The following is an 18,461-nucleotide window of genomic DNA, read 5'->3' as shown; positions in this document are numbered from 1 at the left end:
AGCATCTCTTCCTCTCCGTAAGTTCTCTGTTTCAAAACTCCATCCCTCTACTTGTTGTTTCTGTTTGACAACATCCAATGGTCTCTCTCTCTCTCTCTCTCTCTCTCTCTCTCTCTCTCTCTCTCTCTCTCTCTCTCTCTCTCTCTCTCTCTCTCTCTCTCTCTCTCTCTCGCAGTGCTCTTCAGTCACACCACCCACGATCGATACTCAACTTCATCGCACTATGCCTTCATTCAGACGGTGCCTCTTCTACTCGATGAGCATTGTCGCACTGCTTCTAGAATGGTTAAAGTTTCCTTATTGTCTTCAGTTTTATGAAAAAGTAGGTTGCTATAATTACAAATGCTTTTAGCCTTTAGGTTTTCAAAAAAGTACAAGCCTATGTTCCTATAATTACAAGATTGCCATTTTAAAACTACTTTTCTCTCATTACGAATTGTTACTCTGCAACTTTAGTATTATTACATAAGGATAATCTTTAATTTTATTTACATGCATATCCTTTTTAACACATGGCAACCAACGTTGGGCTTAAAACATATCTCCTGCCATAGTATTTTAGACTTGTTTTTTTTACAAAGTGTTGGTCTTTCTACTTCAGAGATGTTTTTAAGTTAGGTTGAGTTGATTTTTATTGGACTTGGTTAATATTTAAGTGGGCTAGTGTTATTTTGAATAATTATGTTAATCCAAAAATCCTATGATTTAAATAAAATGATCTATGTTTTTAATTATTAAATTTTATAGTGAAAGTTTATTAAATTTTATAATAAAGAGTTTAAATTTATTTTGAATGCTTTAAATGGAGTAAATCTATTTTTATGAAATGGAGTAAATCTATTTTTATGAAATGAGTTTCCACTGTGAGTTAATATATTTAAATACAATACTATTTCCTTCTAAATTAAAATATGTTATTAGTATTTAAATAATTTAAGATATAAACATTCATTGATTTTATATTAAACAGAATATTTATTCATTATATTCTACAAAATGAATTTAAATTAAATGGGATATTAGGACATGTTTTCCTAGACAGATTTAGTGACGTTTAATACTTCGTATAGGTGACGGGCTACGGAGTAAAATTCAGGAAATAGCCCTGCGAGGTAAGTAATTTGATCATAAATTAGGATCATCACAGTTCAGCTTATATATTAGTATTATTCAAGCCAGTTCATTGACATCCATTATTTATGCACCACTCATGTCATATGCAAACATGTCATCCAGCATAGCATATGATCATGTCATTCTGAATCATGTTCAAATTCAGAAATTATAATTATGTATGTATTATATCATGTATCTCATGTGTATATGACACGTAAGCTATTTTAAATTCAAGTGCAAGATAAGACCAGATCAGTTAATCAGATGGTAATTCAGATGCATGGTACCAATGCATTTTCATGGTGGATTTGTAAGCCACAGACTCAAGCATGATCCACCATAGTATGCTAGAATACTATCAACGTGGTCCAACATACCATAGCGGCTCCCCTCGCGGCAGCAGGACGTGGTGCCGGTGCACAACCTCGCACACAGGGTTAAGTGGGTTTACTAGTCAGATCAGTCAATTAATTCAGATAAATCAATCATGCATAGTATAAACATCAGTATGAACATTCATGAATTTAAGCTCTCAGCATGAAAACTTTTATGAAAATCTTATGTCTATTATGTTTACGTTGTGATGGATTTCTTGCTTAGTCTTCGACTCATTTTAGTTTATTTTTATGTTTTTAATCACCCAGATGAGAATGATGAATACGAGCAGGCAGGCCAGGATTAGAATGAGAAGTTGATTTAGCTTCAGACTTTCTAGAATAAAATTACTTTTATGACATAAATTTTATTTAGATTATTCATTTAATATTTTTGGAAGACATTTTATTAGACATTTTTCTACAAAATAAATCCTAATTTCATTTATAAAATATGAGATCTCTTGCGGGGTTTATTTTATGAAAAATACATGACATTCTTAGCCTATGAGAATGGGGTGTTACATCAAAATATACAACAATAAATCTCCAAGAAAACAGCCTTAACATTTGGTTCATCATTCACATGAACGTACTAGGAGCGTTGGTCAATCCAAATGGCATAACCATCCATTCATATAACCTATCTTTTGTTTTAAAGGCAGTTTTCCATTCATCTCCAGGTCGAATTCGGATTTGGTGGTAACCACTCCTTAAATCGATTTTTGAGAATATTGTAGATTCATGTAATAAATCTAACATATCATCTAAGCGAGGAATAGGGAAACAATATTTAATAATTATCTTATTTATAGCTCTACTGTCAATACACATACACCATGTACCATCCTTCTTCGGAGTGAGTAGTGCAGGACACACACAAGGGCTCATGCTCTCCAGAATAAATCCCTTTTCTAAAAGATCTTGCACTTGTTTCAACTCTTCATACTCTTTTGGATTGAGTCGATACGCCGGATGATTTGGTAGTGCTGAACCTGGAATAAGGTCGATTGCATGTTGACTATCATGCATAGGAGGTAGTTGCTGAGGGAGCTCTTCAGGGGCTAAGTCTGAAAAATCTTCCAAAATAGAGATGAAATCTAGAGGAATTTTATTTTCCTGCATTATAGAAACCTCACATGAGATTAATAAAAATATAGCTCCCGATTCCTTACTCTCTCCTTCAAACCGACACATGGACAATGTTCTAGAGGAAGAAAACCTCTACCTTCTGAAAGTCTGTGATTCTCATGGGTTTTAGTCGAATCTTCTAACTCCCACAAGTTAGCGAATATGAGTTTGAGTACCCATCATATTGGACCTTCCTGTCATACAACCAGGGTCTTCCCAAAAGAATGTGACATGCTTTCATGGGCAACACATCACACCAGACTTGTTCACTGAAGTCTTTTCCCAAAGAGAAAGAGACTACGCATCTGGTTTTAACATCCATTGATGTATCATCAATCCAACTAACTCGATACCGTTTAGAGTGAGGTTCTTGCTTCAGCTTCAGTTTCTTGACCAAATCAAGGGATACAATGTTCATTCCACTTCCATTGTCGATGATCAAGTTCATTGCTTTACCCTGATGCTCAACTCTGGTATGGAAAATATTTGTGCATAGCCAAGAGTCGTCTTCATCAGCTTTCTGTTTGTGACCTGTTAGGACTCTTCGAACCATGCAGACGGGCAACTCTGACCCCTCTAACTCCACTTCGGGCACCTCTTCTTCTTCTTCAGCACCTTGAACTACAGCTAATTCACCCACCTTACATTTCCTGCATATATTTTCTCCATTTCATCTTCTTCACAAATAAGAGCAAAACGTTGATTCTTTGTTGGGCATATTATAGCAAAATGCCCTTTTCCTCCACACTTATAGCACTCAATTGGACCTCTTTTTGCAGTAACTATCTCTTTTCCTTTGCCCGTACTACTTTTCCCATTTTTCCCAATTTGAGTCACGTTGTTTGTTGTAGATTTCCTAGGAAATGAAATTCCCCGAGCGTCACCATCACTGCTCCCAAATAAATTGCATCCTCGCCTCAAATTGGACAACTTTTGCTGGGCTTCTATTCGAGGAGCAAGTTGGTCTGCTTCCTCTAAACTGAATAGCTGCGCCACAGTCAGCTCTTTTCGAATGTCCTCACGTAAGCCAGCCTTAAAACGAGTTAGAGCTTGCCTATCCATCTTCGTTACCTGGCTACGTATTGTGAGTTCATTGAACTTGGCAGTATAATTTTCTACTGCCAAGTTTCCTTGCCTTAGCGCCAATAATTCTTCAAAGAGTCTCCTCATAGTCCAATGGTAGGAATTTCTCTTGAGGTGGAGCTTCATCTCATCCCAATCGGTAATAGATGGTTGTCTACGTGGATGTAACTGCTCTTTTACACTCTGCCACCATACTCTCGCTTGCCCTTTCAATTTCATTCTTACGAACCAAACCTTCTTTTTGGTTGCCATATTAAACCATTCAAAATAGTCTTCCAGTGACATTAGCCAATCATGAAGTTGTTTGGGTCTAAGCTCCCATGATAATCCAGTACATCCACTCTAATTCGCTTAGATGCTTCGTCAAAGTGCTTGTACTCCCTAGGTTGTTGGTATTGCCAAGGGAAACGACCAATGTGGCCACCTCCCCAATGTCGATTGTTCTCATCATTGTTTTCTCCACCTGTACCTCTGTCTTGCTCATTATTGTTGCTCTGGTTCTCTCCATCACCACGATCTTCCTCACGATTTTCCTGGTTAGGAAAGACTTGATTCCATACAACCCCCATTTGTTGAGTAAGGTTGTTGAGTTGATTAGTCATCTGAAGCAATATTTCATCACGTTGCTCTTGTGTGAGTCGGTTATTATTGTTGTATTGTCGTCCACTTCTCGTATCCCAATGTCGATTGTTCTCATCATTGTTTTCTCCACCTGTACCTCTGTCTTGCTCATTATTGTTGCTCTGGTTCTCTCCATCACCACGATCTTCCTCACGATTTTCCTGGTTAGGAAAGACTTGATTCCATACAACCCCCATTTGTTGAGTAAGGTTGTTGAGTTGATTAGTCATCTGAAGCAAATATTTCATCATGTTGCTCTTGTGTGAGTCGGTTACTATTGTTGTATTGTCGTCCACTTCTCGTACTCATGTTTATGACCACCGAAAGAGCCTGGCTCTGATACCAAAAATTGATGTAGAATTCAGAACGGAATAAGAAAATATGCTGGGAATCTCTCCTCGCACACTCTCGAATATATTATGTTGGAGTCACACCAGTTAATAAGGCAATTTTTGGAAAACAAATAATCAATACTCTACCTATATTCATTGAGCAATCTTCTTTAAAAGCTACTGAGATTACAAATTTAAATTACAACAAACATAGCTGAAAATCAGCTTTATGATACCAACGAAAATTCAAATTTAAACTAGCTACGATTATCTTTGCATAACCAACAAATAAAACTAAACTTTGAAATTAAAAAAATGGCCAAGAGATCAAATCTTTAGCCTAGCAGAGTCTTCGGACATGGCTCTTCCATCATCGATCAATCACCAGAATCTCAATGAAATTTATAAAATATTATTATTTACAATTCAATTTAACTCATCTCAACGTACAAACGCAACATAACCCATCTTTTGTTTCAAAAGCAACCCTTTCCAACGAACTTTGTCGTTTAGACCTTGACCCACTATTTCTCTACTTATCTTACACGCTTTTCTTAATGAAATATTATCATGTTCAAATAAAAGACAAAAAAATAAAAAAAATAAAAACCAAATAGAAAAGAAAAAAGCCAGGAGATTAAATAGTAATTTCTTCATCCACTTGTTGACTCGTTTGAAACAAAAAGTCTGATGAATAAGGCCACATTTAGATAGTGAAAATATTTCATCTTATTTTATTTAATTATTATAATTTTTTTAAATTTTTATATAAAATATAATAAATAATTTAATTTTTTTAAATCTTAAAATAATAATAATACTAAAAAATAATATTTTCTTTAATTTTAAATTTTTATCTAAAATCATATCATTTCAACGTCTAAACTGCACAAAAATGAAAGAAAGATGAAGAAAATGGGAAAAGAAATTCAAAGGGAATCTTAAGTGGAGGGACACTTTGTTAGCGAGTGGAACAACTAACAACCACTACCACGAACAAAAATTCAACCCTCGCCCAACTAAACGATCTAAAGTATGGCTAAAATCCAAAATTCTAAAAAGTAATATTATATATAATCATAAAATACATAAATATTATATAATTTTTTTAAAAAATAATAAGATTTATTATAATTACAAACATTATTTCTTAATTGCAAATGAGAGAAAAGTTCAATGTTTTTTAATCTCATATTCCTAAGAGTCCGGCTATACATCAGTCGGCACTCTTAATATATTATGATTATTATTTTTTTTTTTTTTAACTTAATATATTAAATGCGTTTAAATATTGAATTGAATTGAATTGAATTAAGTTGAGATGATAAAATATTGTTAGAATATTATTGTTTATTATTATTATTATTTTAAAATTTAAAAAAATTAAATTATTTATTATATTTTATATTGAAATTTAAAAAAATTATAATAATGAATTAAAATGATTTTAAATTTCAAACTGAGTGTGTTTGAAGATTAGACTAAATAATTTCTCTCTTCCCAAAGTCGATACTCCTTCCTGCCTTTGTTGACTCTTATGTGCGCTGTCTCTGTCTCTGTCTCTGCCCCCCTCTCTCAGCCTCCTAACGTTACATACCAGACCAAGCCTACCCAAAAGAAAGTAAGAAACCCCAGAAGAAAAAAGAGCGACGTCAGTCATGGCAGCACTGAGCTGGTTGTGGAGACTCTCCCTGGCTGTAACTCTAGGACTTGTTTCTGGGAACTCGGAAGGGGACGCTCTCTCCACGCTGAGGCGGAGTTTATCTGATCCTGACAATGTCCTCCAGAGCTGGGATCCCACCCTTGTTAACCCCTGTACTTGGTTCCACATCACCTGCAACCAGGATAACCGCGTCACACGAGTGTCAGATTATCCTTTCCCTCTCTCTTTACATGATCTTTCGGTCAGAATTAATAAAGTTGATCCAAATCACTTTCTTTTTGTTCATATTTTTGGCTTAGCTTTTCAGCTTTAATTTGTACTTCTAAAATCTTTGATAGCGGTTAAAAGCTTTTTGAGTTTGTAATTCTTGGATTTTGAGCGGGAGAGAAGGAAAAAATGACTAGAGCTTTACTTAGAATAATAATAATACAAAAAAATGACTAGAGCTATGCTTATGGAAGGTAAAGTTGTGGAATTGTGGTTATAGCCATGCCAGTTGTGTTTATTAGCTATATGATCTTCCTCTTGCTATTTGTATAGATGGCCAAAGCTTTTATTTCCTACTGCTGCTTGGCTGCTGATAGGAATAAATCCGCTTGGTTTAAAACATCAAGTATACTGTATGAAACTTTTTGTCTCCTAAGTGGGTTAGCTGCCGAAGTGGGCATTTTACCTTTTTGCAAGACGTTCAAAATATGAGCTATTTTGGACGGACGTGAACCAGGGACATGGATATGGACCTTGAAACTTTGTTGAGAAAAGGACCTGAACATACCGGCATGGGGACGCTCAGCACTATTTATATACATACGCAAATCCATGATGTAAAATGATGGGTCCTTTAATTGGGGCCATTGTTGTATACATGCATTCTTTGTGTGTCTGTGCGTGTTGCTGAGTAATGGCCTGAGAGGTTTTAAACCAATTTTATGATTTTCGCTGTGACTTTATATGTATTTGAGCTGAAAAGGCCCCATCGGGTGGGTCAACTAATGGTTTTTAAGCTAGTAGGATTAACGACATGTCCTTATTGCTGTTTGATGAGAAAAAAATGAATGGTTTCCAATGGTGCCACCACTGGCTCTAGAAAATTTTGTTTTATCAGATCTGTTCGGAGATTTCTGCTAAATTAGATGGAGGAGCTTGCTTTCCTGGCTGACTGTAAATTTGTTAATTTGAAAATTTGGATCACTCTAATCTGGAATTCTCTTCTTTTCGCTATTTTCAGATTATATTTCTGCTGTTTAAAATATGTATCATCTATCATTCCATTCTGTCATTCATTTTGCTTCATGGGAATCTTCATTTTCCTCCCATTTAGAAAAAGGGTGAAAACACACAGTTCTGGTGTGACTTATCAAAACAATATATACAAATTCTGATGAGGAAAATAATTAGGTATTCTGCTTATGTTATGGTCTACAGGATGAATTTTCCACATAAAGTTATTTTCTTCTATGCCATTTTTGACTGCAGTGATGCTGTTGGAACCTGTTTCTTTCTCTTGCCTTGGTTTGTTGTATCAACTTTTGACTGAAATGTATGTGTGCTGGATACATGACGTGCAGTGTTCTGTCTAGTTGGTTTTTCATGTTTGAGTAGGAATTATTGTAGAAATATGCAATTATTATATTAGATACATACACTTGTGGTTTTTAAGTTAAATGAGCACCATTCTTCTCTCTTGCTCTCTCTCTCTCAAGTAGATATTTTTCCCCTCATATTGCAGAGATCTTGGTAATTCAAATTTGTCTGGACATCTGGTACCTGAACTCGGGGAGCTAGAGCATCTACAGTATCTGTATGTTTTTTTGTTTCTGTTTTCGTGATTTTATGTATTGAGACAAATAATTGCTCTATGATACATTTTATTACAATTTTTTTATTTGGTATTTAATTTCATTTCTCTACAGCTTTTACTGCCATGAGTGTCAGTTAATCACTTGAGATCACTTTTTCCTTGCCGATACAGGGAGCTATATAAAAACCACATTCAAGGAACTATCCCTGCAGAGCTTGGTAGCTTGAAGAGTCTCATCAGCTTGGACTTATACGGTAACAACATGTCTGGGATGATTCCTCCTTCGTTGGGGAAACTGAAGTCTCTGGTGTTTTTGTAAGTTCGATTAAATTTCATACTGGTCTCTTTATGCCTGATTAGACTTTGTTTTGGGTTCTCATCCCAAAATGCCCTCTTCGATTAGAGCTGGGTATTTTTTCTTTCAACCTTTGATTTTTCTCAGTTTGATATGTAAGATAATAAATGGGTGGGTTGAATCAACCCGGAGACTAAATTTAGGATGCCAAGTGAAGATGTGAACATCAGTGTTCTGGTTAGGTGCCATTTTCATCATTTTCCACATTGAGAAAATTGTGCTCATATAATTACTTGATCTGATGTTTATTCTATTCTCTCTGGTTTCAAGTATAGTTTCAATAGCATGGCAGCATCAGTGAATTGTCTCTCATTAACACTTGGTTTTGTAGACGGCTTAATGACAACAGGTTAAATGGGCCAATCCCCCGGGAGCTAATTGGTGTTTCAAGCCTCAAAGTTGTGTAAGTTATATTAATGTCTTTGTCGTAGACACAGTGTCTGGTGCTCTTTTGTAGTGTAACATACTTACCAACAGTCTTGATAACTTTGCTTGTCTTTTCAGAGATGTCTCAAACAATGATTTGTGTGGAACTATTCCAACCAGTGGACCATTTGAGCGCATACCTCTGAACAAGTAGGTTTTTTTCTACTCTCCTAAGATCAGGCCTTAAAGCATGGAACATCCATAAAATTTGTTGGTAACATAGCCTCCTTGTGCTCAAGTTCGAAGTGTCTAGTATGACTCATTGTTTTTCCACGAATTAGTGCTATATGGTGTGGTTAATGTTGGCTTTTACATCTTCACCTATAAAAAAAAATGCCGACTTTTACTTTTGAGAGGTTTTGTACTTTCCTTTACTATATCTTGTGTTTGTCTTTCTCCACGCATTGTGTTTTCCTTTAATTTCAAGCACAAACCTCTTGAATGTGAAAAAGTTTCTTCTACCATTGACACCCTTTTATGAGCCTTACTGTTGGTATATGCCACTTTGATCTTTTGTGAGACCTCACATCAACTTTAAAGAGCTTTTTTTCTTTTAAGAATTTGGTTCTTACCATGACTTAAATTGAGATAACAATGCATTTCCAGCTCATTTTAAATTGTATCATGTGTGTAATGCATATCTGGTATGTGCATGTGTGGATATGTTTCTGTTCTGCCTGGACCTAACGAATTTGAGATAAATGATATGAATTGCATTTTGCACCTGTTGGAAATTGACTAATAAACAGGTCTTGAACATAATATGATAATGGGGAAAAATATTTTTTGTGCTATTTTGCATGGACCATTTTCAGTGATTACAATAATCTCATTAAATGATTTAAAAAAAACTCATTGCCAATCCTTTCAATCAGCTATCATGTCCAATTGAAATCTGTAACTACCAAAGAATTAATTACCTAAGAGGGAGAAGGGGAAATGTGTCAAACCCTGTATTGCTACATTGTTGGTTTTCTGGACGTGTCAAATAAGTCAATTCAGTGTGAAGTTGCTGTATTCTATTTTCTTACAACCTATTTTCCAACCGTGACTTCCGTATGAAAATTTGAGAGTAAGACAATCTCTTACTTTCATAGAGTTTGTACTTTGTATTGGTGGTGTGATTTTCACATCTTTCTATTTACCGCAAATTATATTCGGAGTATGACTTCAAGGTGTCATATACATGGTTAGACTGATAAAGAATGTCATTTGCAATGAACTAGCCTCCTTTCAGCACATTCTGAAACGGCTTTTGTGTGGATTCCTTCAAATCAAGTTTCTTGCCTTCGCTATCTTTAAAAAAAAAAAAAAAGTAATTTAAACGTATGGGCTGCCCCCCCCTACTGGATTAGGAATGAGGAGTCCTTCCATTGTCAAATTGGAGTTCCGGGTCGTAAAATGGTCCTATAGTAACAATCCATAGTATCTTCAAGTTCACTTTTGTGTTATCATAGGATTGGGTGGCAGGACTAAGCTGTATGATTGGACCATCATGCCCATAAAGTACTCAATTTCTGAGATAAACTGTTGAACCTTTCATATTATTGGGTTAAAATACTAAGTAACTTTGGATAATAAATTGATGAAATGAAATGAAACATAGTTGGAGAAGGAAATACAGCAGCTAAGGAACATGCAAGGATACAAGCATTTAATTTTTGTATACATCTTATATGGATACAAGTTACCTCTTAGAAGCAAGGGATCTACTATTTGAGTTGCATAACATTTATAGAACTGCTAGGTTCACACAAACATTTAATAAAAGGGTCTCTCACACACTCATGTGGAGCCACGTCAATCCAGTTCTGCTCTGCCCGATAACCCCCCAAACACCCCAAATTGTTTTTTTCAAAATCCAATTCTGCTCTGCCTGAGAACCCCTCGTCATCTTCAAAACCCTAACTCTCTCAACTCCCACCACCATCACCGACCACCATTGTAGAGAACTATGGCCTGCACTTTTCACCTGCCTCGCCTTGGCTTTCCTCGTCACACTGTCCAAGAAGTACATGGATCTTATGGGATAACGAACCAGCATAAGCTTTTGCTTGTTCTTCAACAAGGAGAACATATGAGCCAAGCTTTGACAGTGCTGGTTTTGTTCTTGGACTTGGCTTTAGCTGTAGATTTGAATACAGAGATAATCTGCTTGAGAAAGAGAGAAGCCTTGCTCTTCAAGAAAACTAATAGAGAAAGAAAAGCGCTTGAAACAAAAAAATGGATGAAATCTACAAGATCAAGCTCGAGTTTTTTCATGTCTAAGAGAGGCCTCTGTCCTGTAAAAGCCTTCCTTATACAAGATTTGGTATAGACACCAGGCCATCTGGTTCATGGTGCTTAGGGTTTTGGGTTTGAAAAAATTTGGGGTTCTGGGTTATCGGGCAATGCATAATTGGGTGTAAAACAATTCTTTTTATGTTTTTATGACGTGGTTCTGACAAGCGTCAGCCCACATCAGTGTGTGAGGCCCTTTTATCAAATGTGTGTGAACTAGCAGTTGTAATGTGAGGCCCTTTTAGAATATTAGTAATGTGTCACTTATCATAGATCTTGCAGGAAAATATGATACAGTTCATATTGTGCGAAAAGACCTTTTGCATTGGCATATTCATAATTTGCTCATTTTAATGATGGTATGACCTTAAATCCCGGTTAATCTTTCTGGCCTTGGAATTTAGATGGATATTTCTAATATACTCAATTCATTTTTTTTTATTGGTACCGGCTGTCTAGGACAAAGTCCTTACTAATCTTGAGGATATTACTATGCATCCTCAATTCATATTATTCTATGAAAGGAATTTCTAAGTTGGCAATCTATCATCTGTATTATGCGGGGCAAGTTCAATAAATAATTGATTTTGGATTGGTTGTAATAATAGATGGGCATTGCCCCGCTGTTTAGAGTATTAAGTTTAGAAGTCTAAAAGTTTGTTTTATTTGGAATTATATCTATTTAGGAGTTATTTAAGAGTTATTCTATTTAGGGGTTTTTTGTAATCCATTTGGCGGTAGATTATGGAATGGATAAAAACTTATTAAGAGTGATTTCCTCTCCTTCTCCCCCTGTTCTCTCTCGTTTCCCCCTCCTTTCTGCGAGCTTCTTCATCGTTCTTTGGCTTCTTTTCTTTCTCTTTCTCTTCTCTCTATTTGTGCTTCTTTCCTCTCATTCACTTCCTAATTTCTTCTCAATCCTGCTTGTCCTGCATCACAGTACTAGCATTTAGCTAAAATTACATTAACAGAGCACAAAGAATTGTCTTAGGCCCCGTTTGGATGGCAAAAGTGTCTCATCTTGTCTTATCTCATCATTTCAACTTTTTCAAATTCTCACACAAAATATAATAAACAATTCAACTTTTTCAAATCCCAAAAAAATAATAATATTCTAACAATATTTTTATTCAACTTTCATCTAAAACCATCTCATATCATAGGGGTGTGCAACCGGGCTGGATTTTTTTCCGGTCCAGTCCGGAACCCGGAAATCCAGATGAATCCAGGCGGTTATCCACCTGGATTGGACCTTGGCGGGTAAGATTAACCCGGATCCAGTATGGACTTAGTTACGAATCAGGTTATGAAACCGGTTATCCGTCACCAGGTCTTATTTTAAGAAAATGCAAAAAAAAAAAATTAATTTTTTCAAATTTCAAAATAAAAATAATATACAAAAATTATGTTATAATAATATTTTAAATTTATGATATTTTTATTCAGCTTTTCATCTCTTCCCTCTCAAAACTCCATAGAAATATTTTTTAAGATAATGAAGTGTTCCAACATGCCCGCTAGAGGTTTGTAGGCACCAACCGGGTGACGGGCACTTGAGTCTTCATTCTTTCGTGTCACGCTTATTCTCAAATTCTACTAAGTAATTTACTAAAACTAAGCTGTTCATTCTTCTTTAAGATAGCTTTATAATTTACTGTTTTTAACGCTTCATGTCTTTTCAACTAATAACAACTTGGAGACCAAGAACAAAAATTACCTAACAAATATAGATATAATGTTGCAAGCTGTAGTAATGGTAAATAGTGTATCTTTCTTTTTTTCTCTCGTATTTGTATGTTAAGTCTAAATTTTCAAATCTTAATATCTTATGCAGTTCGAAAAAATGAAAAATATTTTGTGGAATATAAAATGTTTATTTATTTATCATCATTCTAATTATTATTTTTTTAATCTTCTAATGTGATAGAATAAAATTATTATCCCAAAATAAAATAAAATAAAAATTAATTTTATAATAATTAATAAAATATTATTAAAAATGAAAAATGTTTTTTTTATGGAAAAAAAAGGTTAAGCTGGAAAAAATTATCAAGTGCATGAAATTGTGTATGCAAAAGGCAAAACTGGAATATGGTTTTAAAAAGTCTTAAAAAATAAAAGTAAAAAAGGTAATAAACCCGGATATCCGGTTACAATCCGAATATTCGGGTTTAGATCCGGTTATCACTCTGATTTTTTTCAGTCTTATCCGGGCGGTTATCCGCCCGGTTTTTAGAACCCGAATCCGGATCCGGATCTAGTTTCACACCCTTTGACATCTTATTTCACTATCCAAATTGCACCTTATTGTGTTGCTGAAAGGAATTGGACTCAGGGTCAACACATTTGATAGCTGATCTTTGATATAATCTGTTTAGATGCTTCAACTTACCTCGTTGTCTTTCTTGTGGTTACAACATGCAGGATTGTCAATAGGGTTACTTTTGAGCCAAGTTCGGATGAGTTGAGACTATCTGAGGCTTGGATATCTCAAAACCCAACTTGAGCTCCGCTCATATAAGAGTTGGGCCAAAAGGTCCAGCCCAAGCTTGGCTCGAAAGTTGAGTTGTAATTGAGGCGAGTGCTTAATCAAGCTTGGCTCGACTGGAGAATAATTTTTGAGTTTCTTATTTTGCAATTTAAGGAAATTTTTTTTATAGGTAAAATGGTAAATAATAAATACATCAAATAAACAAATAAATAAGATGAGAAATAAATTAATTAAATCAAAATTGAAATTTTTAATACTATATGCATATAATACCTACATGTATATAACATACTTTTATTAATATATGTGCATACTGTACATACGAAAAAGTTTACGAGTTGATTCGAGTTTTATACAAGTTATATCATTTAAGAATTAATCATAATTTTATATTCACAAACGAGCTCATTTAATAAACGAATCGAGCTGGATTTGAGTTTAACTGAGTTGAATTCGAGCTGCCTGTCAACTAGCCAGTTCAGATTACACTCCTAATGGTTAATAGTACCTTTTGTGGCAGTGACTACTAGGACTTGGCAGTTGTTTGTTACTGTCATATTAATTGCCATAAAACATATTATGGTATAAGAATATTTAGTAACATATTTTGAGCTAGAAGCACACTTTTTCATTCTTGCTTTTAGCTTGCTTAGTAACATGCTGGTAAGCAAGCTAAAGCACACTTTAGTAATGTGCAGTATTGTTGAAAAAAAATTAGCTTGTGCTTAGATGAAAAAAATTGGCAGCTTTCTGGGGAAATCAACTTACAGTGGTTTACTAATGGACTTGAGTTCATCTTGTTGTGTCATCTTTTATGTCCATGCTTTAGGGGCATATGAAATGCTTGGTTTAATAGATGCATTACTCTGGTAGTAGAAATTAATGGCATTATACGTGTATGCATCTCGGTAATGATCTATGAGTTTCTGCTTCAGCTTTGCTAAATTTCTTCGTCATTTTTAATTCATTGCTTGTTAATATCTTGTTCTCAATTTTTTTTCGTCCAAACCTGTTGCCATAGGAATTTACCTATATTTTCTTCCAATGATGTAGCTTTGAGAATAATCCTCGGCTAGAAGGTCCAGAGCTGCTGGGACTTGCCAGTTATGACACTAACTGCTCGTGAAGATGTATGATGCTGCAAAACCTCAGCTCCTTTTATCAGAAATCGGAAGTGGTAATCAGTACATGGGGATTAGTGGCAAATTGACCTCCTCACACACACACACACACGACTATCTGTAAATTTTACAACACTACTGCATTGTTGTGCTGTTTCTAAGATGTAAAACATTACATTTATGCAATACTAGAGAAGGGTTTACCAACTATGCCAATTCTTGATTCTATTATCACTCATAATATTGATATATTATCCTTTCAATTATCATTTAGAATTTATTCCAAGCTTGCATTCCTGTCAGTTTTCCTTTCATTTTAAATTTTTTGCAGATAAATAAATGCGTTGAGTGTATTGGGTGGTCGCTTGCAAAAGGTGTAGCCAATGGCATATTTTCTTTCGATAGACCATCTCTTGGTCGAGCATGAATTTGAATAAAAAAAAAAAAAAAATTAATGTAGAAAGATTAATCTCAGTGTTGCTGCCTAAGGTGGGCAATTTTCATTTTTTCGGTAGCCAACTATGCCAATTGTAGTGCTCCGGCCCCGGAGGTCTATGGAGTTAACTCCTGACACCTGATAATCAACTCCAATAATACCAATACATTTCCAAATACATGAATATATACTTTCAAAACTTCAAAACAAACGTAAATACTTCAAATTAATAGACCACCATACTCACATACCAGATCCTAAATACAACAACCCAAATAAAATATCAACTTCTCTTCATGTCTCAATTAACAGACTAGAATACAAAAAATATAATTGACATAAGTCTCCATAATCCGTCTAAACATATTTAAAACAACCTACTAAATAAATAAAATCCACCAGCAGCACTAGTACTACGAGATACCCAATAACTATCCACAACTAATCTTGTCCACAAACTCTAATACTGATCTTCAGCTGAACTATTAATGTCATCTGAAAATATTATGAAAATTAAAGGGTGAGTTAGCAACAACTCAGCAAGTAGAGAGCATATACTAGCATGTAAACATGAGCATTTATAAAGTTTAGTATGCAGAACAAAACATTTGCTTTCACAATGCAGAAACAACATATTTACTTTCAAAATGAATAAACAAACTTGTACAAAACATCAGAGCGAATTTTCAGAAAAACAAACTTGTTCCCAAAAAGAAAATCATTTGGCATATCCAAACTAAAACATTATATTCATATCATCTCATAGCATCACATTGAGACAAATACCACCATTATACCCGTGGCTGGGCCTTAACAGAAACCTAACGGAACATTATCGGAACTAGATCACATTCAGATACTGAATCAAAACTCCATGCTAAGGTTTTCAGATGACACATCATATAAAAAAAATACTGAATAGCTTCAGATCATTTCACATGTTAGAAATAAACAGAATCAAAACATATTCATTTATTCATAGCAAAAATTTTTAAATTTTCATATTCGCTCTTTTTGCATAGTTCAGAAACAGAATACACAAAATTAGCTCATGTCTACACCAGTCATGATAGAAAATACTTTATCTTATATAGAATTTATGCATATGCAGAATAACCATTTGAGGTCATTTTTAGGTTTCTTTTAAAAAACAAACATGCTTATTTTCAAAGTCAACCTCATTTCATTTCTTTTATGCAAAACTAGTATATAAACCTCGCTTTCCTGACTTCCGTGTACAAGATATGCCTTGGGTCTAACATCTAACAATATCACAACCTAAAACAATAAACATATACTACATAATTAATAATCCAAACAGGTATACTACTAAGCTTATTTAATAAAAACTTAAACCAGCCCATTTTTAATCTAGAATTCTCCATAAGGTAAATCTGGACAGCCCCACTTCAAACCATCAATATTTTCACTCTAGTACCACCAAGTAATCTCCACCCAACCGCCACTTAACAAACCCGAATAGCTTAATAATAACTCAAATATTAACACTAAACAGTCCCAATTACTAGCCCAAAACAGTCTCACAAAACCGTCCAAACAATCATACTCCTCAACTTCGAGACTTCCAACATATGTAACCACAATCCAACAGATAATAACACAAAACACCATAAATTTACATAGATAATTAGTTGTAACATGCTTATTGCAGTAGTGTATAATTCTAACCAACACTACAACCAATGTCAACAAGGGTCTTACCAAATGTTTGAGTTCGAGTACAATGGAAGGGAGAAATATAGGGACATTGGTAGCAACTAAAATACACTCAGGCATAGTTCTGTGAAGGAGTTCGTGTGTAACAAAAAATAAGAGGGGAAAAATGCGTGAGTGATGCAAAAATATGTGTGTGCATTGGGGTGAAAACAAAGTGCAAGAAGGTTTCACTAGTTAAAGATTAGAATGTAAAAATTACAAACTGAAACTAGCAGAAACTGAGACCCGAAATTTTAAGAGAAACGTAAATGAAGAGTGGCTTACTGGCCTAAATCCAATGTTTCTGACGATGGTGCTTGCTGGCGACACTGATTTAAGGGAACCTGCGAATGATATGGTTCTGACAGAAGCAACTAGAAGAAGAAGAGAAGAGCAACTCGAAGTGCAAAAGGGTCTGGAGCTGTCAAACTAATATGAGAAGTGAAGGAAATGAGTACTGCTTTATGTATTAGCTAAGGTGCTACGTACCTTTTAAATAAATGTCAATAGAGTTGTAAAACACAACCGTTTGGAAGAGTCTTCCAAACGGTGCGTTCAAGTTGTCACCTGTTAGCAAGTGATAGTGGTAATTTTAATTTGTCTCAATTCTGTTAGGGTGCAGCGCACTAAGGCAAGGAGAGGAATCAGTGTGAGGATCTTTGGAATATTGTGGAAGTTGAATTTCTGTAAAGAGGTTTGGGAGCCCTCGAAGTCACTCCCGTAGCAATTCATAGTGTAATAATCTTTTAGCAATTTGACAAACAACTGGTGTGCATTCTGCTTGTTCATTGCAGCAACCATATTCCTTGTTTCCCCTCACCTTCCTTTGATACATCAGCCATTCACAAGCAGGTTCATTACAGCGAACTACCCAAAAAAATCATAGAGATTTCATGGAAGAGAAAGAAAACTGGAGTGAGTGCATAAGTGTGAGAAACAAAGGGGGAGGAAGAGAGAGAGAGAGATGCTAACCTTCCAGTGGCCGAAACCTAAGTACCCCACAATCACGAAACAAAATTGCAAGAAAGGGAGAGTAAGGGAGATCTGCACTTAGAGAATAGTAACCTCGGTAAGTGCACCAATTGTAGTGTTTCAAAATCACAGTGTGGAATGTCTAAATTAGATTAGAGAAATTTTATTTGGACACTTGGCAAGATCTTAGCCACATTTAGTGAATAATATTAGACACTTGGCACCATGAGGAACGTTTGTTGGATTTGAAGGAATCAAGGTGTGAGATCATGCACCTAAGCAAACTTTGTTTCATCTGATCAACCAAATTGTGCCAGACCAAAGAGGTTTTCAATCCTAGTGAAACCCTAAAGGATGGGAATCCAATTGAAAGCCCAAAAACATTATTGAGATCGGAACCCTAAACGGTTTCCCCAAAACCCTAAAGTTGGCCTCTAAACATTTTCTAATCCGATTTCTAGTATTGTGTTTAATCACTTGATTAAATCACTTCCACATGCGATTAATCCTTCAAATTTGTGTTAGAACATCATTATCCAACCT

At 35.1% G+C, this 18,461-nt stretch overlaps 1 protein-coding gene across 1 annotated transcript; it reads left to right on the top strand.

The window, feature by feature from the left end:
- The first annotated feature begins 6,135 nt into the window (after positions 1 to 6,135).
- Positions 6,136 to 15,004, top strand: LOC108989710 (leucine-rich repeat protein 1-like). The gene is made up of 6 exons (XM_018963427.2): positions 6,136 to 6,521; positions 8,050 to 8,121; positions 8,293 to 8,436; positions 8,808 to 8,879; positions 8,981 to 9,052; positions 14,727 to 15,004. Exons 1-6 carry the CDS (start codon positions 6,316 to 6,318, stop codon positions 14,797 to 14,799), a joined length of 639 nt encoding a protein of 212 aa, XP_018818972.1. The 5' UTR covers positions 6,136 to 6,315; the 3' UTR covers positions 14,800 to 15,004.
- The last annotated feature ends 3,457 nt before the right edge of the window (positions 15,005 to 18,461 follow it).

Source organism: Juglans regia, chromosome 14 (assembly GCF_001411555.2).
Source record: "Juglans regia cultivar Chandler chromosome 14, Walnut 2.0, whole genome shotgun sequence".
Lineage (NCBI taxonomy): Eukaryota > Viridiplantae > Streptophyta > Magnoliopsida > Fagales > Juglandaceae > Juglans > Juglans regia.
The sequence above is the reverse complement of the archived record's forward strand: the minus strand, read 5'-3'. Positions and strand labels throughout refer to the sequence as shown.